The sequence below is a fragment of the Etheostoma cragini genome, chromosome 13 (assembly GCF_013103735.1).
Source record: "Etheostoma cragini isolate CJK2018 chromosome 13, CSU_Ecrag_1.0, whole genome shotgun sequence".
Taxonomy (NCBI): Eukaryota; Metazoa; Chordata; class Actinopteri; order Perciformes; family Percidae; genus Etheostoma; species Etheostoma cragini.
In genome coordinates, this window is record NC_048419.1 from 11,110,979 (window position 1) to 11,135,980 (window position 25,002).

A 25,002-nucleotide genomic window follows, 5' to 3' on the forward strand; every position below is an offset into this window, starting at 1 on the left:
ACGATTTAGCACATATTTATATGGTTTGCCGCTTGTGTGTGATTGTATGTGTGTGTGTGTGTGTGTGTGTGTGTGTTGGGGGGGGTCATGTACAAATACGTATACAAATACGTACTAGTTTCTACTTAAAAGTAAGTATAGTGGAACAAGGGAGTAACAGTTGGGACCATGTTTAAGCACCTGTTTTACATGTTTAAAATAAATGTGTATTATGTGCATATAAAACTTATAATAATGCATGTATTAATAGCTCTAATTCAGAACACTCATATTTGACTATTAAACTGATTTAATGAGTCACATTGAGTACCTACAGTATGCAGTTTCCATGTGTACAAATTAGCAAACAAAATTGCCATCAACCTGAGCATTTAACGTTGTGTGATGTTAGTGTAATATTTGCATTTATTTATCATGTGCTGCACATTTGTTGGCTTGCTGGGGATTAATCCATGAAAATCCAATGTTTTGCTCTGAGCATTGAAATTCTTCATCCTATTTTTAAAACACAAATCTGACTTTAAAATAGTGTGAATTTTGATGGAGTAGCATTTCTGTGTAAATTGTGGGGAAAAGGAAAGATTGGAAGTATAAAAATTCTAAGTTTAGCGACTAACAGAGCTAAAGCAGTAGTGATGATTCTCACTTGCCATGACATTTACACTTAAATATATCAAACAAAATATAAATGTTAGTGTACAACTCCCAATTAGAGCTATATGGAGCTTTACAATTTAAATTATATAGCTACACATGAAACAGCTGTTTTCGTATGTTAGTACATTCACACTATCTTTGATTCAATGTGTGTAGGATGCACAGACAATGCAAAACACACTTGACAGTTTAGACAGAGGTACACATTTTATTGGCGAATAGAGTGTATAAAAGTAAAACCTTAAAAAAAAAAAAAACATTGCAGTATTAAAAGAATGTTTGAATAAAATGTTCATTTAGCACTTGAGTGTTTGGAAGGGTCATGCAACCTGAAAATCACAGACTTGATGTCTACTGTATAATAACTCCTGAGTACCAGTTTCAGGTTGTTACAAAAGGAATATAATTCTTAATATTGTTATCATGGTTATATTTAAAATGTATTAAAGCTCTTGATGCCATTACTGTAAAGTTAGTACAAACGAAAAAAAACGTTCAATTAGTAACAGCAATGATTCAGTTAGTAACATAAAATGTCCTCTATCTTCGTACAGTGCAGTAACTCCGTACCATCAGCCACATAGTTCTTATAATGATTAGCAATGCATTTGATATTAGTTTTCTTTCCATTCATTCCAGAAACCCTTTAAATGTAACCGAAACAGGTTTATGCAGAAGCGCTGAAGGTGCCATGGAAGCCATACGCCATGTTAACAGGCACGCTGGCTCTTGCCAGCTCTTCAAATGTCTTTGCATCCAAAACCAGGAGGAATGTTCCTTTATCCTGGAGAGAAAAGGTTTGGTGGAATAATGTTAAAAAAACCCACAGAGAGCACCAAAACATTGTATTAAATTATGTTTGAGTGTTTGACACAAGTACTGTTCAAAAACATGCTGGTATTTATCAAAAAGATAGAAGGAAAATTGAATTTGCCATATCAGAAATACTTTGAACCGTGCTGATTGACAGACTATATCAAACTACAGCTGATCACGACACAGATTCATTTTTAGTTTGATTTCTCCTTCGACCTTCTTTATATGTCTGCATTTCACGTCTGTTGCTCTCTCTGTTATTTGCTTAGTTGTCTTATTGTGAAGCCCTTTGCGACAGCTGGGGCTATATAAATAAACTTGCTTACTATTTGATTCATTTTTTTTTAAAGAAACAGCACAGTTAAGAGAAGAGAGAATGTTAATAATACACTGAAGCACAACGTGCTGTCAGGAAGGAGCACAAGAACAGCACCTCGAGATGGCTCCCTCTCTTTTACAGTCTACACTTTGAAAAGAAAGGATTGATTTCAAAATACTTCTGTTGGTTTACAAAGCAAAATACATTTCCGATCAGCTGCTGCATTATGAACCACCCAGACGTCTTGGGTCGTCTGGGACAGGTCTGCTCTCTGTCCCCAGAGTCAAAAAAATAACATGGAGGAGCAGCGTTTAGTTTTTACGCTCCACATATCTGAAACAAATTGCCAGAAAACTGCAGGTCTGCTGCAGATCTCCCTTCTTTAAAATCAAGACAGGAAACTTTTATGTTTGCTGCTGCTTTGACTAATTGTCCATTTCTTACACTGCACTGTAACTTTTATTCTTGCATTTCATTTTCATGTCTGTAGCGGTTATATTTTTAATTGGTTGAAATGCTCTTTAATGTTTTATGTAAAACAATTTGATTCCCCTTGTTACTGAAATTTGCTATACAAATGCCTGCCGTTAATGAGAGACTTGGAAGAGGAGATGAACAGAGCTCAGATCCAAATACAGGCCTGCCACCTGCTGGCAACTAGAACTCAAGAAACCCTCTGCAACGGCATACAGTATAAAGTGGCTCATTACAACACTGTTGTCACTCCAGAATGACCAGCACTTTCACTTACACAAAAAATATTACAGTTCTCTTCATGTGCACTCTCCTACAGTTGCTGCACATCTTCAGAACCAGAGTGTGTTACCTGTGAGGGGGTGAGAACCACCGACAGGATGACGCCATCGTCCTCCTCCACAGCATCAGGTGACGGCACAAACACGGGCTCTGATGGGAAGGAACCCTTCCGGTACCAGACCTAAGCAAAGAAAGAAAGAAAGAAAGAAAGAAAGAAAGAAAGAAAGACACATTATATATACTTTATTTGATTCCACATTACAAGTTAAATTTCATTAGGAATCAAATTTCCTGAATGATCCAACAGATTAACCCTTGTGTTGTCTTATTGTCAAAATTGAAACTCAACACTTTTGTTGACGCCTTTTATCGATGTTTTTAACTTTTTCTTACGTTTTTGTCCCTTTTCTCAACACTTTTGACGATTTTTTCAATGCTACTTTTTTGACGTTTTCAACACTACGTAACACTAACTTATTAACTTTAGTTTCACAGTTAGTTTGGGAATTTATGGTATATAAACCTCATTTATAGAAAAACTATACCCAATGTGTGAGTTAGAAAGCAGAAATTATTAATTATTTAGACTAATATTAAAGTAAAACATGTTGATAGATAATCACAGACTGGAATATGTCAACTTTTACCCAATACTATTTCAAAACCACATACATTTTTTTTCAGATGCTATAAAATTGAACAAGACACCCCAAAATGAATGAAAGAAGAGAGTTAAACTTGAAAAAGAGCTTTGTGTGGAATCAATCAAGTTATTTCGGTAATTACAATTTGGTTGTTAAAAAGAACATTGATATAGGAAAATGGTCAGTTTGACCCGAGGACAACATGAGGGTTAGAAACAGATAAGCACATTGTTATAAATTATACAATTCAAAGGGTGAAGGAAAAATCTCCTTTTCCATATAAATATGCTTCTTATAGTTGAGTACTTTGCCAACTGTTTAGCCCGTTTTAGATAGTGCCCCAGTGCATAGTCCACGGATTGTCAGCCTATGTACATGAGCTAGATTCCCAAACACCAGCACTTGTCCCCAAGGTTCTCAACGATAGATAGCAATGACTGATATTTTTTTTTAAATCAATCAATCAATCAAAATGTATTTATATAGCACTTTACAACTACCAGCAGGTATCCAAAGTGCTTAACAAAATAAATAAAATCACAACATACAATAGAAAAAGAAAACAGTAAAAACCGAAAAGGTTACAAAGAAACAAAAGATTGAAATTGTCACACCACTGCTACTCATTAAAAGCCAGACTGAACAGATATGTTTTGAGTTTGAACCTAAAAAGAGTGACATGTAACTTGTTCCAGAGTCATGGGGCAACAACTGCAAAAGCCTGATCACCCCACCGTTTGTACCTGGACCTTGGGACTTCTAAAACCAACTGAGTTGAAGACCGCAATGACCGGTTGTGCTCCCACACAATTAAAATTTCAGACAAATACTCTGGGGCGAGACCGTTTTAAGCTTAAAAAACAAACAATAAAATCTTAAAATCTATTCTAAAACGCACCGGGAGCCAATGCAGGGTGTAAAGAATGGGAGTGATGTGTGCACGTCTAGATGTGTTTGTTAAAAAGCGAGCAGCAGCATTTTGAACAAGTTGAAGACGTGAGATGGAGGTCTGATTCAGACCAACATAGAGGGCATTACAGTAGTCCAACCTTGAACTGATAAAAGCATGAATGGCCTTTTCTAGGTTGTGCCTGCTCAGAAAGGGTTTAACTTTAGCCAGCAGGCGAAGCTGGAAAAAGCTCCTTTTAACCACATTACTGATCTTCTTATCAAATTTCATGCTAGAAATCAAAAGTAACCAACAGATCTCGTGCAAGATGTCAGAGCTCCCAAACTCAAAGCTGGGCCATTCTGCATGCCTGGAGCACTGAAAATAATAAACTCTGTTTTACTATCATTCAAATTAAGAAAATTGTCTGAAATCCACAACTTAATATCAGCGATACAGCTTAGCAGGTAGTTTAGTGCAACATTGTCATTTGCTTTCATAGGCAAATAGATTGTCTGTGTAACAATGAAATGACAGGTTGTGCTTCCCTATAATCGCCCCTAAAGGCAGCATATATAGAGAAAACAGAATAGGGCCAAGAATGGATCCCTGTAAATGAGTCTCCGAACAGTAAGAGTCCTCCATAAACAAGTCAAATGCACATGACACCTTAAAGAGTTGAACTGTTTTGCCATTCTGAGAGATGTTAATTTCTGGTGTACTAGCAATTCCTAAAAAAGTATATGCAGGTGAGTTAAACCATTAGGACTGTACGCAGGGAATCTGAGCAGCAATGAGATCCATAAGTCTGTCGTGTTGGCAGTATATAGTGCAGGACACACACACACACACACACACACACACACACATACACACACACACACCTTAAGTGTTTTGTCCTTCAGGTCCATCTTGAGCAGGGAGTCCCCCACCAGGTGTCTGAAGCCACAGCCATAGAAATAACGGTACGGTTGTGTGTTATATCTTCCATAATTTATCTGAGGGAACTCCAGGCCACCATACTCATGGAGGTCATCTCCATGGAGATCCTCGTGTTGGCAGAACACCTGTTGACAAAGAGCGGATCAACTTTCTATTGTCACTTAGAATCAACAGAGGTTTTACCATGGTCCTCCATGAGTTGTTCAGTGTATCCTGTCAATGGAACTTTGATGATCTGTTCTAACGCTTAGGATCAACGGGGCCCCGGTGGAGAGGGTGGGGGGCTTCAGATACCTCGGTGTCTGCGTCACACAGGGTTTATCATGGTCCTCTTAGGTCAGCAGCATTATGTCAGCGTCTCAGTGACATTCTGTTATAACTCATTCCAGATCATTTATAAATCGCCATTTCAATTTTTTATTTATTCACCTGCCATACATACAGGATTGCATAGGATCTATATACCATTTCTAATGTTTTCATTCTTCTAAAACTCATTTCTCTGAAACGTACTGTACATATAAATAGTTTTTTCTTAATTTGGTTATATCGATAGTGAGATAGTTTCCTCTGGAGCTAAGCACAAAAGAATATCACACAACGTTGGACACATCCCTGCTGGTTAAACATTTGGGGGTGAAAATGGCAACTGCGGTTGTACCTCTGGGACTGTGAAATCTGTATAAATCAATCATTTTAGAAGCCCTTTAGGAGAATATAAACAATTTAATTATTTTGATTGCTGAATTGGCATGCACTCCATATATACCTGTGAAATAAATGCCAGATATACAGACTTTAAGGTTCTATTTCTAATATATTATATTTCTAATATGTTTCTTGTAATAGAGTAATTGTACTTGTAATAGACCCCATAATTAAGTCAAGGAGCCGATAACTTCCTCTGTACTTCTTCTGTTATGAGCTGTCGGGACACATTTCTGAACAACTCACCTTATCTTTGCTGATTTTGACACATGTTGCCACACTGGAGGGCCGCGTGTTCAGGTTCTGGTCTGTTGGGGTTTCACCGGTCACTTGAAGGGGCAGGACAAAACGCCGAGGGAATGCCCTGCCTGTGGAGTTGTATGCCTAATGACACCATACAAGAACTATGAAATATGGACGCAGGTTATGGATTCCTCTTTTACAGTATATCTTTTTGTCTCTCGGGCAAAGAGACAGAAGAAATGTGACGGTTGAAAACATCGTAAACAGATCTGAAACGATGGACAGAGAGAAAGCAACAAAGTTAACAGTGAATATGTTTTCTTACTAAAGAATTTAGAAATGATTTATAACAAAGAAAAAGATGAACAAAGCCCGGAATGCCCCTGAGCAGCTATTCATTACTCAAGAGAAAGTAAAGTGTAAGAGTATCTCAGGGTGGAAATTTCCTTTAGTACAAAGAGTGTTGACTCATGTAATTATATACCGACTGACCTCATCTAATGCGTCTCCGGACTTGCGTAAGTTCTGGATGAGGTAGTTGTTGATGGCTTGGCCGTCGTCTGAGCAGCACGTGTCGAGTATCAAGAAGCCATCTTCCTCGAAGGCGTTGATCTGATGGAAGGTGGAGATAGCCTTTGTGTGGTACTTCACTGAGCTGACCTGTGGCACAGAAAACAGCATTAGATGATCTGAGATCTAAAGCAGCCCCCCCCCAAAACTTTCCATTGATTTTCCATCGAGCTTCCTAGATTAGACGTAAATGACATCTCACCTCGCCTGTTAGCTTGTCAACGATATGGAAGACAGTTTCCTGCATGGGATCCCAGTAGATACCGTCGTTCAAAGCCTTCCCCCTCAGCTTGCATGTGACTATCTTCAGCAGGTCCATCTTAATTGGCTGCTCAATGAACACCACGTAGTTCTCTGACATAGCTGGAAGTAGGAGAAGGGTGTTATTGGGCTTTTTATCAGAGAGTAACACCAAAAAAGACACTGACATCACCAATAAATGATGCATCTAGGGGTGCTGGATTACCAAAGCTGTGGTAGTAGGAGGGATGAGACTTGTTTGCAGGTGCAATAGAGCAGAGTATTTGGGCTCCTTGAAGGGTTTCTTTGGCATCTGCTTTCTGAGGAGGTAATCTGATGATGTTGTACAGAGCTCCTGAAATCCCCGGGAGAAACATCTGCCTTGTAATAACTTTGACATACATTTGCTCTGACGTTATTAAATTGACTGAATAAAGATTAGATGTGAGCAAGCGATGGCAGATATCCAAGGATCCCAATTTAGTTTTTATCATTAAGAAGGTCTTATTTAAGATAAGATTTATGTAAAACTTAATAAGGGTCTTGTGGATGATATCATGGCATTACCTTTGCGTCCATAAGAGTTGCCCATATTGTAGGTGGTACCGTCAGGGTCATAGTGTGGGTGAGCAGTGGCTCCATTTACAGCAATAAACTTGCTCCAGTCTACCTACAAAACATAGCAGAGGAAGAGGGGAAGATGATGTTATGGCTGATATAACTGTTACTGTACTACAAGACATAAGACAGACGTACATATCAATATAAACATCCATAACTCCAGGGTGATCATGGGGGTAGGCTACCTTTTCCAAGGATTCTAAGTTTTCTGGGTTCACTTTATGAATGAAATTTGTCTCCGTGCTGACATAGTAGTCACCCTTGTATTTCACAAAGCTCACACTTGCATTGTCCGTGGGCTCTGTAACAGAGAGAAACAAATTGTTATTGAGGCCTTCTTAAATGAACTAATCCGTTTCTCCTATAACAGAAATCTTAGTAAATTATTTGCTGCTTGCAGTTACAGTGAAAGACTTTGACAGTGGGAATGTTAAACAATGTAAAAAATGTTCCCTCTTTGGTTCCCCACTGACTCAAGTAATTATGTAACCTTCGTGTACACAAAGTACTTAAGAGGCTCTACCCATGGCCTCACCATAGATTTAGCAAAGCACAGTTTGTACAATTTGATCAAGGCCCTGGCTCAGATCTGGTGCTGGTCTCTGGGCGCTGTAAAAGGATGCCCAGTGCTCCCTTAAGGGTTGGGTTAAATGCAGAAAATGAATTTTGCCACATGTACTGTATGTGTATGTGACAATTAATAACCTTTACCTTACCCTCTCCCTTGTCACACATGATCCATTTATACTTTACTCCATTTGTTCTCATGCAATCTACTCACCCATCATCTCGAAGCGAGACAGGAAGCGTTGGAAGAGGTTTTTACAGGGGTCAGGAAAAGCAAGGGTACCAAATTCTGACATCATGATGCGGTCCCTTTCACTATTCTTCTTGTAGGCGTCGCTGTGCAGGAACCGACTCATGTACGTCACCTGGCCTTTGTCGATCTTGAACCGGTGTAGCATGGCCATCCCATCAAACCAGTGGTTGAAGCTGGGATGAAATACAGAAATCCTTAATCACATCTATTTGGAAACATTTTTGTTTTGGTTGTGCAGCAGAGCATTAAGGTGTTTCCTGACTCACTGTGTGTTTCCAAACTCAAACTTCCCCGGGCCATTGCGGAGGAGTTTGCCATTGATCCAGGAGGGAATGGTACCTTGTACTTCAGCGGAAATTGGCTCAGGAGTCTCTTCTACAGAGCGGACCAGAGGTTCAATTGTCTCCAGTCCCTTCAATGCTGAGGTGATGCATTTCTTGTCCATGCCATTGTTGACAGGCTTGGCATCTGTAGGAAATCAAATACTGTATCATACGTATACTGTCACCTAAGCCAGACGAACACAGGGAGATCTTTTGGTTGCTAAACTATTAGGCAACAACCTACGATGCCCTGCCGTTGCTAGGTCAATTCCAGGGGCCTAAACCCGAGATGTAGTCTATGTCCTTGCTGTTCCACTACCGGGATTGCTCCGGAGCTGCAGGAAATTCCGCCGGATGCATGTATTTTCAGTTTCCTTCCGCTTTCTTTGTGTTTCTTTGTTTATTGTTGACTGCTCCTCAGATCTTGCATGATTATTTTGCAGCAGCTGTGTGCGGAGTTTAGCGGCGCCCATGATGATTGTGATTGGTTTAAAGAAATGCCATTAAATCAGAGCATGTTTTCCTTCCATCACCGAATGCTATGTGGTGTAGCCAGACCCTTCTTCAGCGTTTTGGAGGAGGGTCTGGCAAAGCGAGACTACCCAGAGCGCTAAAGCAGACCCGTTGATTGCGTTGTGTCCACTCTCTTTGTAAAAATGGAGATGAAGAGCACGGCTGGTAAGTGTAGCAGCTTCAGGTAATCAAGTGTTTAATGCTTAACATCTTCTGAGGGAGGACCACTACACATCCCACATCATTTGTGTCCCCACAAATCTGAAAATGAAACCTCTGTGCTGTCAACCGCCCAAGCTGCCCACCTAATTTCTATACTACAATAGCAGTCTAAAATCCTTGCCCTCAAAGTTGGAAGCTTGTAGTCAGCTACAGATTTTAAAAAGTTACTGAGAAGTAGACGACCTACTACTTACCCAAGTTTTAAGGTTTTTTATATATTTGATTTTTTCAGTATGTATTAGGTTATTTGCAAGGCACTAGGACATTAGTTTCTATTTGCAAACTAATTAACATTTTCTACATACTGGGCAGCTGAAATGAACATACAGTGGCTACTAACAAGCTGGGCAATCACAACTTAGTTTGACTTCAGGATTTGCCCAGATTGCAGCTGGTAGCAATTTTGTCAACGGGTCACCTAAAGCCATACCCACCTAAATGGGTCCGGGCTGAGACCCCAACCCCCTGAAGTCCTAGAAATACAATGTCCAATAAATACACTTAACATAAGACTTTTTAGGAATGGCCCTAATTTGGTGTGGGTGGATAACACATTCACACCCAATTGTAAACAACTTCAAACTGTTTAGATCTTTCCCTTGATCAATAAACAAAATATGATATCTCCCTGTCACTACGGATTCCAAACTGTTCTGCATAGTCATCATTTCCTTATTAGGAAATGTCTCAAAGCTAAATGTCAGTGAAATGCCTGTACAATCTAAGTGCATCTGTCCCAGCTAACTTGCTCAATTTGAAAGAAGCAGATGTAAATTTAGATAATATTTGATGATGTGTTGTTTATTAATAAATATTACACCAGCTGCCTGTGTCAGTATGTACCTCTTTAAAAGGTGAGCACTGCCCTGCTTATCACAGTATGTATATTAAGAGAAACAATTACTGTCACAACTGTAAAAACCATTTAACCCCAAGTCCAATTATTATGGACGGTCAAATTGACCCGTTTTCCCATATCAATTTTCTTTTTAACTATTTTGAAGTGCTTTTGAATAGTATTGAGTAAAAGTTGACATATTCCAGTCTGTGATTATCCATCAACAAACATTCCTTTATAGTCTAAATGATTCCTAATTTCTGCTTTTTTAACTCAAACATTAGGTATAATTTCCTATTACTGAGTTTTATTGACCATACATTCCAAAAATAACTGTAAAACTAAAGTGTTGAAAACATCAGCGTGAAGACAACACAGGGTTAAGGTTTTCTGTTTCACTGAGGCCATATATGGACAACTCAACGGGGTTTAAAGTGCTTACATAAACAACTTTCAGTGATCACCAACATTCTAGTTTGACTTTTTCACAGTTTTCAGTGGCTATGAACAGCAATATGAGAGAGAAATATGGTAATGATTGATTATTGTGCAGGTACATTAAAACCACATTATCACGTTTTTTATTGTGAACTAGCAGCAGCTGCGTGCCTGCCCTGTGGGGATAAAGATTTTTGTGGATTTGTTGGCCTCTGGCGCTCAGGAATGATGTATTATGAATTTATTTTTTAACTAAATCGAGCTCGAGGTTTTCAAAAAAAGTGGTGGCCGTGCAAAATGACTTGACGAAATCGGATATAGGTACGTATCCACCGTCGCCACCGAAATTGACGGTTATGCATTCTGAATAACAATGCAACTGCAGTTTTGTCAATATTTAAAAGATCCAAATTTCTGTGAGAATCAAACCTGACACGACAGGAGTTTACCGAGTGAAGAACACTCTGTCCTGCCAAGCCCTTAATTCGCCCATCACATCGCGCTGTTTACAGGCAACGATGAGAATACAGAGATAACTAACGATCAGTAGCCTACAGTAACATGTACAGTAACATGTACAGTAACAGCCAAGGTTTTATAAATATGAAACATTTCAAATGTAAATGGGACTTCAAATGTGCCAGCTATGCCCGCAGTGCGCACTTAGCATCAGCAGGTGAACATGCTATCTTCTCTGTAGCCTATAGTAAAACCAGCACAACATGGAGGAGGCAATTACCTGATCTGTCGGGCTTCATCGGGGGCATGTCAGCAGTTAGCATGGACCAAACAGCCGCTCTCTAGACGTCCTGCTGGACCTCTGGACCACAATTACGCACCACCAGAACTGCATAGAGACAGATAGAGCGCATAAGCCCTGCCCTATCGGAGGAAAAAAGGATGATACTATTGAGTTAAAAAAAAAGTTAAAACAAAGTTGATATTTGATAACATGCTTGCCCTTATCATCCTAACTTAGAAACCAGCGCATGAGCGCAGAAATCCTCTTGCGACCTGCAATCTGCAGGTGGACCTATTTAAACACACAGTATAGGAGTTTATGCAGTTTTAATTTTTAATTTTACTAGTGTAAAATAAAACATCAGGAAATAACCTTCTATCTCCAACCCTCTGGTGCCTTAACTAGATGATGTATTCCTGTAAAGTTACAGATTTGTCATCTTCACACTTTTGATCTGAGACCAAGCTTGATCCCAGGATTGATCAGCGGGGCAAACCAGGCAACAATGTAATGTAAAAATCCATTATAGTATAATAATAATAATTATAATAATAATAATTAATAATCGGCCTAAAGAAATGTGGAAATTTATTGTAGAATATGCTATTTATTTATAACCTATACGTAGGCCTATTTTCTAATGTATTTCTACATAATTTATTCTATTATGTGTTAACTGGCATTTTTATTAATTTTTGTATTCTTTTTTAAGACCGCAGCTGTGAACACGGGCTGTTTGCTTGCTAGCTTAGAGCTAGCTAGCTAACAGCAACAGTAACTCTGTCTATCTTGACTTGCATTGGCCTACTTAGCTAGCCAGATGGCTAATCTTTATTAGAGGATTAAAGCTATCCGGAGGAGGAGGACATCCTATAGCCTACGGCCTGTAGTCATGTTATAAAGACCTACAACTCTTCAGGTAATATATTTTAACTGTCTTGCAGCTGGTATTACAGTGGGGGATATAGTCACCCCCGCTGTAAACCGCGGGATGTGAGGAACGTACGGCTGTAACGTAGTACGTAGTAATATGCTAAGTGTTAACTGTGCCCATTAGCCCGTCTGCTAGCTAGGTGTACAGTAACGTTTGATTGGTAAACAAGTCTGGCCAGAGGCGTTTCTCCAGCATGACAACAAGCAGGAGAATGTTGGACTGTCCCTCGAAATTTACAAATTGCCATGGCAGCAAGTCCGTCTCTAGTCTGATACATACACGATGACGTTATCTCTCTCTCTCTCTCTCTCTCTCTCTCTCTCTCTCTCTCTCTCTCTCTCTCTCTCTCTGGTTAGGCTGTTTGTAATCAATAATCAGAGATGGTTTAGAACCTTTGCTATAATGTTGCACTCCTATGATTGTACTTCAGTGCATTAAACTGTATGTATTGTTATTTAACTATATACCATAAACTCTTCTACTACTGATGTAAAAAATAGGAACATGGCAAGGTTAGTATCATAACTTATAGAAAGGTTACATAAATACCTATGTGTAATTAAAAATAAAACGTGAGTATTTAATTTCAGAGAAAAATTCCACTACACTACACTACACCTGACAATAGAATAGTTAGTTTTCAGATTAAGATTTTATTCAGAACAAACAGTATTAGTTTATAGAAAATGATCTATTGTTAGAAACAAAACCACCAAAAGAATATGTAGTTGAAATTAGCTCCACCTTGACTAACGAGAACATTAAAGTACCTCTTACAGTACATATTAATACATCAATAATAATGATCCAGTAATGTTAAGGCATAACACTAACACTGTACATAACGAGTACTTTAACTTTTAATTCTTTAATTACATTTTGCTGAAGTCCACTGATTGATTGCGGATAATAATTGACTGTACTTTTACTTGAGAGAAATTTTAAATGCAGACTTTTAGGGGGGTATTTGAATGCTTCTTCCACCACAGGAAAATTGATCAAGTCTCGGAGTTTGCTTCCCCAGTCACTTCAGATCATAGACAGTATGCTACAATTCATTTTTCTGCGCTGATCTTGAAATTTATTTTTTGGGGGGTAAATATAAAACAGTCTCTCATAAGCACTTAGTAGTAGTTTTGTGATTGGCAATAGTATGGGCTGGTTAAAAAGAGAGTGACAACGTTTTTAGGTCAGCAATTGGAATACAAAGCAAGCAGTTTACAGCGCCACTATTCCTATTTTAACAGGATATATCTTTGTCATTTTTCAACAGGACACATTTCACGTGATGAACTTAATGCCTTCCACAAAGAGCTCTGATCACTGGACTTTATCAGAGTTACTTGGGCAACGGAGGCTGTTAGGGCTCGGAGCTCTGCTGGCATGGCTTGTCCTCTTCCATCTCCTTGTGAATGTTTGGCTCCTCTGCGTCTTCACCAGTCTCTTGGTGGTTCTCGGGGGTTGGCTCGGATCCCGTGCTGTACTGGACGCAAACAGCCTTCTCCACTTGGAACACTTTTTGCCTCTCGGAAAAATAAACCAACCTCTGTCTTCACCTGAACATGAGTGGAGGTTGAACCACGAGATCCACAATGCTGTCCACAAAGCGGTGCGGGACTTTGTGTCCTCGTGGTATCGGACTCTGCTGCCAGAGGTGGAGGGGGAGTTTGAACGCGCAGTGCGTAATTCAATGCTGGAGTCAGTGATGGAACTGAAGGAGCGTGCGCGGCGAGTGGACAGGAAAGCACTGGTTCAACGTCTGCTAGAGATGTATGGCTGTCACCTGCAGAGCTACATGACTGCAAGAAAGATACAGTCGACGCAAAAGGAAAGCATCAGCCTCTGGCAGCTCTACAGTGAAGTAGATGCCCCTCATCCAGCCGTGAGCAGTGCAGCCGCTGAGCTCAGCTACTCAAGAGCTCTAGTTAACCTTGTGTTACATGTGCTTGTTCCATACCCTCAGATGGAAACCAGGACTGGAGGTTTTGTGGTTACCGAACTCATCACCTGCAATGTGCTGTTGCCGCTTATAAGCAGGGTGTCTGATCCTGACTGGCTCAACCAGACCATTGTAGAGATAATCACCAAGTCCAGAGAACCACAGGAAATCAATGTGGATGAGCTCCCCGCTGCAGCTGAACTGTACAGATGTACACAGGAGTCCTGGACCACCTGCAAGTCACCGTCTTTTTCTGATGATCAAACCAGCTTCACAAGCAGAAGCAACTCTGACTTTGATGATATTTCAAGCCAAAGTACTTTCTCTGAGAAGGAGTCTTTGCAGAGCAGCATGGTTAGCCTGACGTCTGCTGGGAAAGTAGAAGGTTGCCACGCAGGTTTGCTGACACCATGCAAAGTGAACTGCTATCCACTCACATCTGGCCACTACTCCCACTCACCAGAGCCCAAAGGGATTTCATTGGACTCCTTAATTCATTCAGACTCTGAAGATGACTTGCCAGGGGGCTTTTGTGATTGCGGTCCTCCAACAAACTTCTGCAATGTGATGACTTTGATGGACGATGAGGCGTTCGGTTGCTTCGGTCCTCGGAAGAATCTTGGTCCAAAGGTGGTGGCGCCCGACGACTCGAAGTGGCCAGCGGGTATAGCCCAAGAGAAATCCCCAAGTCCTCCAAGAAGACTTTGTCTAACCCCATGTGACCCTGATGTCCCCAACAACCAAGCTGCACCTTTGAACATCCAGAATGTGCAAATATCTGGTACTGTCACTGCAAAGGAGACACGCGGTACAGGCACGTATCCATACACTCTCTACACTGTAAAGGTAATGCCACCTCCTACTTCCTGATATTTATACAGTATATGCGTTATTGATAATCACATATTAGCCAACACTTTCTGTTTTACAGTTTGAGAAAATGGTTGAAGCAGAAAACAGTGGCTCTCTGCAACCTGCGTCCTGTCACACCGTCAACCGGAGATACAGCGAGTTCCTCAACTTGCAAACACGTTTAGAAGAGAAGCCTGAGGTTAAGAAAATAATCAAGAGTAAGACATTTCTGTATGCGTTGATTGTCCAGTGACTTTTAGTTTACCAAGACAAGATATGTCATTGCAAAGCAATGTCATTGATTTCAGATGTCAAAGGCCCAAAGAAAATGTTCCCCGACCTCCCATTTGGCAACGCAGACAGCGACAAGGTTGAAGCCCGTAAAAGCCAACTGGAGACGTTCCTTAAAGTAGGTTTTGGGACTGTAACTTGAAATCAAATAATTTCTATGATCATGTAGTTTGAATGATTTTTTCTTCTTCTAGCAATTAAGCAGCATTCCTGAGACGTCCAACAACGAGGACGTGCAGGAGTTCCTGGCTCTGAACTCAGATGGGTGCACATATTTTGGAAGAAAGCCTCTTGTAAAGTCAAGAATTGATAAGGTGAGAAAGAAATCTGCATGCTGTTGATCCTGTGAAGGCAGACTGTGTAAAAAAAATTATTTTATCATTTCTATGATCAAATGAGATCAAAGACCCAATCAAGATAAATCCAATAAAATCTTAAAAGACTAGCTCGACCTATTGGGAAACACAGTTACCGTAGTCTCTTACACGGCTCATCCATTATAAGGTCATTCAGAAACATTTTAATTAAACACATTCCTAGTGCTGACATAAAAGAATATAAGTACATGTAGGGTACAAATATAACGTTTTCAATGTAACACAAAAAAACTAATATATACAAAGAGGGTACAAACATAAAGTTAAAGGCAAGGCAAGGCAAGGCAGCTTTATTTGTATAGCACATTTCAGCAACAGGGCAATTCAAAGTGCTTTACACAAAATCATTAAAACAGATAAAACACAAGTACAAACAGTTAAAAGTCATAAGCATTAAAAATCAATAAGACACATGAATATACAGTTGAAAACAAAATAGAAACATTAGGACACATAAAACACCAGAATAAAAGTTACAGTGCAGCATAAGAAAGAAATGAGCATTAATTTAAAGAAAGGCAGCATCAAAAAGGAAGGTCTTCAGCCTTGATTTAAAAGAACTGAGAGTAGCAGCGGATCTACAGGTTTCTGGGAGTTTATTCCAGATATGAGGAGCATAGAAACTGAAAGCTGCTTCACCCTGTTTAGTTCTGATTCTGGGGATTCTTAAACATAAAACCCTTTCAGACCAGAATACATTATGGTACAATTTATATGTATATGTACAGTATATGTATATATGTGAAAATGGAGATGAAAGTGAAGCTAGCAGCCGTTAGAGGGGAACAGCTAGCCTGGCCCTGTCCAAAGGTAACCGAATATGCCTGTCAGCACCTCTAAAGCTTCTATATCAACACTTTAGATTCAAGTGTGGTCTGAATTTAACTATCTTCTGTTATCTTTGACTTGACTGCAATTAAAGATGATGGAAAATGCCTTAGACACCTTGAAGACAGCCTTCCCCCAACCTGAGTCCCCCAGTCCAACAGAAGACATTGAGGGAGATAGTGATGGAAGAACAATGGACAGCAAAAAATACAGGTGAGAGCTCCACATCAGTCCAATGGCATTGTTCCCAAAATGTCTGCCATGTGAGCAGTGTCTACTTGTGACACATCTTCACAGTTTGCATTTGCCCATAAGTTGTGACCAGATCAACGAAAGAGTCCCCTCTAAGATTGAGTCACTTGAATAAATCACAGAGGCCCCAAGATGTAACAATATCCAGAAAAAAAAACAAAGATGAGAGAAAGACATACATCTGATATAAATCATGTTATTTAGTGTAGCAGGTATGTTGAAATTCAATCATTGTGTTACCCCCTGTTTTATACAATCAATGCATTGACAACGTCCAGTACAGGGTGTTGAAATCACTACAGAGTACACTTCTGGAAACTTGGAATGATCTTGTTAAACTGGGATTCTTGTGAATTTGTAAGTGTCTTGTTTTGTATTTAACACATCAGGAGGCTCATGTTCCCAAGGAAAATTTCCACACCTCTCAATATACCTGACCTACACCCTAAAGTGACATACTGCTTTAGTGAAGGCAGCGCTGTAAGTTGCCATACTATATTTGCCATCGCTGATTGGTAAATTTTTTTTTTTTAAACAGAGACTGCACAAAGACGACATTTTTGCTTTGCTTATTACAGGTCCTCAATGGCATGTCAATGTCTGGCCTGGAGAGCTTCGTCAAAGAGCAGGAAAGACTTTTATGTGGGTCGAATGAGAAAGAGACAGCAAAGCAGAGCTGTGAGCAGCCTGGAAAGGACAAGAAGACTTCAGGGAAAACTCATGGGACAGGTTAATATTTACACAACAGTCTTGTCTAAGTTAAGTGTTGCTTTCCTTAACATGCAGCAATGCATCATCACCACTTGGGTGCAGCAAAACCACACTTTTAGTTTAGACATGAGCGGCGTATTTCTAGGAGTCACTTTCCATCATTGATGTATTTTGTCTGTACAGTCTAAGTTTTCCCATTGTTGTGTTGATGTGAATTTATTTTGCATCTGTGTTTGTTGCTTTGCACTGCAGACACAGCTGTGGCAGATGTTGCTTTGAACATTCTATGTCTGCTGATGAAGGACCAGTGGAGTTGGCTGTGCACTGAGAACATACAAAAGACCATAAGACTGCTCTTCGGCACCTTTATTGAGAGGTAGGATTTTATTCTAGCTTCAGTGTAGCTTTTACAAGTATTTTCCTCTTGTACATACATAACATGTTGTATTGCGTAATTGACTCAGTATTCTACTCATGCGCATTATTAGATTCTTTAAGGCTGACACAGGAGTTGAAGTTTAATGCAGTTGATGTTACTTACAAATGAGACCTATTTTGCTAGCATGTGACATTGTGGCTCTCGATTATTTTCCCTTCATACAGCTGGCCATTCAGACGCTGGGTCCTTTTCTAGTATGTGAGGCCCTAAGTGGTTTGTAGCACACGATTACTGCATGACATTCTCTCAAATTGCCTTTCAAAATATTATTTTTTCTTTAAACGTGATGCTAATGCCTTGCTGAGAGTCTAGAATGATAACTTGGCTGGTAATTACCGCACAGTCTGTGGGGACTGTACTTGTCTAATCTGTAGTGTTCTGCTGTCATTAACTAATTATACTGGCCTCCATTTTTGGACTTGACATATGTCTCTGGGAGTTTTAGAGTTCACTAAGCTTGTCAGGAAATAATGTTCATGCTTTTGCAATGGTTTGAAGAGATTTGAGAATGCTTGTTTTGTGTTGCTTCACCTTGTGCTCATGTCTTTCATTCCCTCATAATCAGTCAAAGCATGTTTGCATGTACTGTACAGATAATTCATTTATTTTCACTTGTTTGTTCAACAGTGGCTGATACAAAGTAAAAAAAATGCATGCACAGAATAACAATTTTGCATTAAAATCCCGATTCTGTCTTAGATGGTTGGATGTAGGAGTTGCCCACCTGACCAGTGCCCCCTGCTGGGTGATTTACTTACAAGTCTTGCAGGAAGCAGTATGGCCAGGCGGCACGCTGCCTGCTCAACCACGGCCGGAGCGCAGTGCCGCAGAAAGAGCGGAAACCAAGGAGCAATGTCTGGACTCTCTAATGCAGCCACTCCCAGGTATGTGACAGTGTTGAGATTCAGATTGTAGCTGCTTCAATGCTAAATAAATGCCATTTGGATTTTTAAAGCCTCCTGAAGCTGTGCTGTCTTTTTTATTTTTTAGAGCTCATCACTGACATGCTGGGAAGTGAGAAGTACAGACTGAGCTTGGAGAGTATGCTGGAGTCTTTACAGGATAGTCAGATAAACAAGTGAGTCAACTACCAAACTATTAAGTAAACACACGTCTGTTTCTGCTGTTTTAGGATGGCTACACTCAGGATGATCATATCTATAACGCACTAAACAGGACAACAACTATCGGGGGTAACTCCAACCTACTTTCTCTATGTCACAAAATGTATCTGTATTTGGATCGTTCCAAAAGTGGGTTGGACCTGCACCAGGAGTTGTTGAAAATTGTGAAATCTGTTACATTTTCTGTATACTCCTCATCATATATCTATATGTTTAGCTGCCAACCAAAAAAACATATTTAACCATACCTGAAATAATCTTATAATATACAGTACAGGCCAAAAGTTTGAACACACCTTCTCATTTAATGCGTTTTCTTTGTTTTCATGACTGTTAACTAACAACTTCTATATTTCTTCTAATATATAAGATATATTTTAAGTTCTTTCACACTTTTTTGTCAAGTACATAATTCCACATGTGTTCAGTCATAGTGGTGATGCCTTCAGTAATAATCTACATTGTAAATAGTCATGAAAATAAAGAAAACACATTGAATGAGAAGGTGTGTCCAAACTTTTGGCCTGTACTGTAAATCAAAAAGTTTATGTTTTAAGTGAGAGAAGGCCCAGATCAAGGTCATGTTGATCCTAGTTGTCTATGATGAAAAATGAGAAAGCTATTGACAAAGAAAAGGGCTACAACAGCTCATGGACTATTGCATCATTTAAAAAAGGAGATCCACATTAAAATGGATTTAGTTCACTTGACTTAGTCACTCACAGTGCCATACATCATACAACACATATTCTCTATTTAATAATTTTATATTCCCTGTTATCCATTTAAACATTGTTTTAATAAAAGTAGATGTCTGTCATTAACATTGACACAATTGTGTGTGGGATTATGCACAGGCATCTGATCTACTGCATCTGCGACCTGCTGCTGGAGTTTCTGATCCCCGAGTCGAGCAATGAGGCCTTCCAGGAGTCTCTGCTGCTGAGCCTGTCCAAAGACACAGAGAGGGACAATCCTCACACATGATCAGCACATTATAACACCCTGATGCCTCCCAGTTGTAGGCAATTGATGGGTAAAGTGCAGTACATGTGTGTATGGGTTGTGACATATTCATGATTGCGTAATATTAATAATAATAATAATAAAAATAAATTGAATTTATACAGGGTTTTCAAAAACTCAAAGTGCTTTGCCACTAGAGTCCCCAGGGTGATGGCACAGGATTGCTGTAGGCATTACCTGATTGGTCAGTGGAAACAGGAAGCTAATCAAGTCCCCTTAATTCCTTCCTTCCTTTCTTCCTTCCTTCCTTCCTTGTGACTTGTGTTAACATAAAGATGAGAAAGACAAGAATTGTGTGAATATTTCTGATACACCTAAAGACGACACATCCAAAGGAAACAGTTGGTTATGCTGGCTCCCCAATCCTTCAGCTTCTGTGCTTATGTTCAACAGGCTCATGGGATCTAGTCCAAATGTAAAATTGTATTCATAAATTGGCAGTTAGGCCACTTATACCTCCAGGCAGAACACAGGCAGGTGGTCTGTTACTAATGCTTGTTTTTTGTTTTTATTGATGTAATTATTAGTTCAATCATTCCCTGATATCTTGTTTCCGAGGCTTTTCGCCTGGTGAAATGATACCCAACGTATGATTGAGAGTTTCTTCTGACTTTTTACGATATTTTTAAATCAACAATTGATGTGTTCAACGGTTTCGATGCATACAATATACTCAGACGTCTGTTTTTAGATTGTTTCCCTTTGTCTGGTAATTGGTATCCTAGACTTCTCTATGTGATGTATTCCTTCAGCTCAGTAGTGTGACAGCTATCAGTGAAATCAGCTGTGCTCTAAAAAGACGAGCCAGGTCATTTGTTTCAATATTTGACCTTGAAAAAACATTGTGTTCTGTAAGTCAGTATACTACACAATCACAATTTCTTCACTTATGGCTACTTTGTTTTGCTAGTACAATTTCATGTCTGTCTCCTTTGGGCTGAAATGTCTGTTCATTACATTACATGTCATCAAGCTGATGTATCTATCCAAAGCAACTTCCAATCAAGGGCTTTCATCCATGAAGGTACTAACTTGGATAGCAAGAATCAAGCGCAAGGACATTAGCTTCAAATAAGCAAACTACAAGACATGTGCATATATTTTGTTTTTACAGTTAACTCTTGCATCTTGTAGCTTTAAAGTAAAACTTTAAAATTGAATTGCCATAACAAGGATGCCTGGATTTGCTTTTATGTCACCGCCTGTGGGAACCAACCTTGAATGAATGAATGAGTCAGACAGCATTACACGTGTGAAAAGAGCTTGAGAGTTGACTCATGTAGCCTAGTTTAAATGATTAACCTAAGATCCCAGACTGAAATCTCATTAATAAAAGGGACTTAACATAAGTGAGTGAGTGCCGGCAGTGTTATTCTTCCCATGATCTTTTGATCCTGACCAACCTTTGAAAAATACTTGCTGCTTCAGTCTTTTTGATGAGGCTGTAATAGTGTGGAAGATTAACACCTCTCTGCTTGACTTATTAAACCATGGTAAATAAAAAGCAGCTACAGTATGAAGTGTTTCCATATGGCAATATAACATTATCGCCCACAGGATATGAAGCCAAATTTTCTTGTCATAATAATTTGCTCAACTTTAATTATTCCAAATAAATTTATTTGTGTCTGTTTCCGGGCCTTTGTGCCATCTTTATTAAATACGGGTATTTTTGCTAATTTTTATGGCATGCCGTGTTGTGTGCCAAACCAAAAGGATGGGAAACTATTTTTTAGGCTCTAATTACGATTTTGGCAATTACAGAATTTGGCAGATTTGCCGACTTTGAGACTCACAAATTCCCACAGACCCAGAGAGTTTGCATTTTCAAACCTGTGAAACAGGCGTGAGTCGGGTAGCTTTTTAAAAATGTAATCAGAATGATTTGCTTGACTTACTTGCTCTTTATGTGACCCAAACTGTAATTGAGAAAGCTATTTAAAACATATGCAACAATACAGTCAAAGATATCTGACTCTTTTGACTGAATAAAAACAAGTCAACAAACTCTACATGTCTGGCCCTGGATGTGATTCTCATTTTCCAGTGTGGCCTGTTGGTACACGATCCGTCCTGCCTACACGATACGTTCTGCGCATGCGCAGATGATAATTGCGTTTTACCAGGCTTCACGACACTGCACGATCCGTCCTGCACATGCGCAAGATTTGTTGCAAAAATCCTTGAATATGCGGCACATTTTCTTTAAAAATTCAATAGAATATCTGGGATATTTATGCGATGAAATTGCGGGCACTTGGAACAACTGCGGTCTAATGAAAAAAAGGAATGTGTTTGTCTTGTTGTGCAATTGCGTCACTTCATAACATTACCATGGTAACAGGGGAAATGGCTGCCTAGTGTAAAGTAAACACAACATTTTTCAACTTACTGTTAAGATATTTGTGACTTTTAGCAACAAAAATCATGCAAGCCCCGTATTATTTTGCATGGAAATCTGCAATTTTTTGCAGCAAAATAAATTGCCCCCCGCGTAAAAATGCGGATTTGGCTGATTTCAAACGAGTGCATGTTAATGTAACGTGTAACAATAAAATGAAACATGATTGGAAGGTTGTTAATGTGGTGCTGGAAAATTCTTTTTACTGGCCTGGGCCCTGTATTTGTCTTGCAAATGTTTTATTTTTTATTTTTTTAAATGCTTTGACTTTCCCTGAGTTAAAAAGAATTCCCATTCCACATGTAATCAAATGTTAATGTAACAACTCCTTTATATTTTTGGATTGGCCACCACGTAAACACCACGTAATTCATAGCCTGGCGTAAACAATAATTAAAAAATAAAAAATAAATTTAAAAAAAGATTACATGTTGATCACTTAATAATAATGTCACCTATGACTGGTACACACATGCCAGTACACAGTTTTGGATCAGTGACAGGTGTTAATTTAAATAACTTTATTAAAAAAAAACTACTAAAAATTGTAGATTCCATGTTGAGCACTTGTGAACTACAAAAAAGTCTGGCCTACAAAAAATGCTAATACGTAATTTTATATATATATATATATATATATATATATATATATATATATATATTCTGTATATGCACCTCTGGTATTGACTTTTCGTATATGTACATACTGGCGATATAATTGTTCCTTGTCAATAAAATGAAAAAAAAAAAAAAAGCTGTCCGTTATGACGCTTGGCCGTCAAGTGTTCCGACGCATGCGTGGTACCAATAGTGCAGGGAAAGTTTTCAGCTACGTATTTATGCGCATGCGCAAAACGGATCGTGTAGGCAGGACGGATCGTGTACCCACATGGCCCTTAGAGAAATAGAGTTTGCCATCTCTGGTTTAGAGGATCTTAGTTACAGCTGCAGTCTCAGCTCAAGCGGCGCTGGTCGTTAGCATCTTCTGGCCAATAAAAAGTATTGATTGTCAATGTGGGCGGGGTTGACCTTTGGCCAGTGTGTGTGTGATAAATGTGTTTGCGCTGCACGCAAACCAGTGAGGCTTAGAAATATTCCGATTTTATGGTGAAAAATAAACAATGTCAGGCAATCGTGTTAAACAACTAACAAGTCACAGCAGCAACATAATAATCCATAGTAAAAAAAAAACAGTTTAAGAATATAGATAGCTTAAATGACGTAAAACAGCAGGAGAATCGAACGATTGTATTATTTATTCTTCCATCATGGATGTAGCAGTTACTAGAGTTGCCTCCACGATATTTTCCCGAAAATAAATTCAATCCTTAAGGGCAAAACTTAAAGTGAAAGTCGCAGCTTGTCTACAACAAACACAATTAAAACTCGTCTTCGGGTCATCAATAACCAACCGGACTTTACTGTCACTGGAACATAAACTGTCAGATGCGACGATCGATATCATGGATCCATATTCAATTTCAAGCCAGGCCGCGTGCACCTTCAGCGTCTCTCCCACAAGCCAAGGTAAGAAAAGATGCTACATTTATGCCCGCCGTGGCCGTTGCATGAGTAGTTATTAATAATTAATAGGATGCGTTCACTTTGCGAGGCGCATTTGTTTCCATGTGTTGTCTTTGCAATAAGCGGTAAGGTTCATCGTTCTCTGCTGGCATGAGAAGATTGTAACCCGCGTGGCTGCTTGATGGTATTTGGTCTGGCTGGTTTTCCTTTGGCCTTGCTGTTTAGGTCAGCACATATCAGCTGTCTTCTTTTACTCCTAGAGCCTGCTATGTCGAGCCATTGTTCATTATAATATTGATAAATAAAAGAAATATTAAGGTTGTTTTGTGGTGTGAAAGCAGGGTGGTCTTGGAAAATGTAGACTCTGGTAAACAAAACAAACTTTTTTACTGGCCTGCCAATGCCACAGGAACATATTCATCTGTAGATTATGGTTGTTAAGGATAGCCTACCACAACCAATTCAGACTTGAAGAAAAATCACCAACTCATCACTACTTCAGAGAAAAGTAGAAATTACCTTATTAAATCCGTTGCATTACATTCACTCTGACAGACATGTCTTGCTGAGGGTCCTGTGTAGAGAGTTGAAGATGTGCCAGCTGAGGGCAAACACTGAGTCATCCACTCTAAACGGGGCCCTGGAGCCCTGCAGACAGACATAACCCCCCCCCCCAAAAAAAAAATGGGGTTGTAAACTTTACTAAGAATGAAGAAAGAAAAGCTTAAAAACAATATTTTCCCTTCTGCTGTCTTCTGCAAATGTGTTTAATAATAATTATTGGAGATATAGGTGCTTGAATAGACATAAACCATTTGATGAACTTAACTTTGTGAGGCAACATGTTTGTCCTGATTTCATGTGTTGCTAAGGAAACAGTGGAGAAAATGGCTGCACAACAACATGATCACTTACGGAATATTTAAGTTGTTTCCAGGCTTTGAAAAGATGCTGAAGGTAAACTGCTGTCAGCCGAAATCAGTTAGGTCCTTTATCACATGCA

General features: G+C 39.3%; 2 protein-coding genes across 4 annotated transcripts; one reads left to right on the plus strand and one right to left on the minus strand.

The window, feature by feature from the left end:
- Positions 1-965: 965 nt before the first annotated feature.
- On the minus strand, positions 966-11,448 carry LOC117955648 (beta,beta-carotene 9',10'-oxygenase-like). Its single transcript, XM_034890263.1, has 12 exons — positions 11,299-11,448; positions 8,492-8,693; positions 8,187-8,398; positions 7,591-7,706; positions 7,352-7,454; positions 7,011-7,139; positions 6,747-6,907; positions 6,467-6,634; positions 5,978-6,115; positions 4,966-5,148; positions 2,619-2,729; positions 966-1,441 (listed from the first exon to the last, which is right to left on the minus strand). Exons 1-12 carry the CDS (start codon positions 11,339-11,341, stop codon positions 1,325-1,327), a joined length of 1,683 nt encoding a protein of 560 aa, XP_034746154.1. The 5' UTR covers positions 11,342-11,448; the 3' UTR covers positions 966-1,324.
- Positions 11,449-12,022: 574 nt separating this feature from the next.
- Positions 12,023-20,286, plus strand: snx19a (sorting nexin 19a). 3 transcript variants are annotated; one of them, XM_034890387.1, is made up of 13 exons: positions 12,023-12,220; positions 13,509-15,020; positions 15,106-15,244; positions 15,335-15,435; positions 15,512-15,631; positions 16,617-16,735; positions 17,164-17,254; positions 17,353-17,503; positions 17,738-17,861; positions 18,624-18,808; positions 18,915-19,002; positions 19,906-20,135; positions 20,204-20,286. In XM_034890387.1, exons 2-12 carry the CDS (start codon positions 13,524-13,526, stop codon positions 20,033-20,035), a joined length of 2,745 nt encoding a protein of 914 aa, XP_034746278.1. In that variant the 5' UTR covers positions 12,023-12,220; positions 13,509-13,523; the 3' UTR covers positions 20,036-20,135; positions 20,204-20,286. The 3 variants fall into 3 exon arrangements, with proteins under 3 accessions (XP_034746278.1, XP_034746279.1, XP_034746280.1); XM_034890388.1 differs by lacking the exons at positions 18,915-19,002; positions 19,906-20,135; positions 20,204-20,286 and adding an exon at positions 18,089-18,118; XM_034890389.1 differs by lacking the exons at positions 18,915-19,002; positions 19,906-20,135; positions 20,204-20,286 and adding an exon at positions 18,089-18,137 and having other exon boundaries at positions 18,624-18,743.
- Positions 20,287-25,002: the final 4,716 nt, after the last annotated feature.

Bases quoted from the DNA above. Each gene is read 5' to 3' on its own strand.
- LOC117955648 (XM_034890263.1), bottom strand. From the start codon at position 11,341: ATGCTAACTGCTGACATGCCCCCGATGAAGCCCGACAGATCAG. The intron at 6,908-7,010 runs GTAATCCAGCAC...TCCTACTTCCAG, and splicing joins CTCCTACTACCACAGCTTTG to CTATGTCAGAGAACTACGTG. The intron at 6,116-6,466 runs GTCAGTCGGTAT...TGGTGTCATTAG, and splicing joins CCGGAGACGCATTAGATGAG to GCATACAACTCCACAGGCAG.
- snx19a (XM_034890387.1), top strand. From the start codon at position 13,524: ATGAACTTAATGCCTTCCACAAAGAGCTCTGATCACTGGACTTTATCA. The intron at 16,736-17,163 runs GTGAGAGCTCCA...TTAACACATCAG, and splicing joins ATGGACAGCAAAAAATACAG to GAGGCTCATGTTCCCAAGGA. The intron at 17,862-18,623 runs GTAGGATTTTAT...ATTCTGTCTTAG, and splicing joins TTCGGCACCTTTATTGAGAG to ATGGTTGGATGTAGGAGTTG.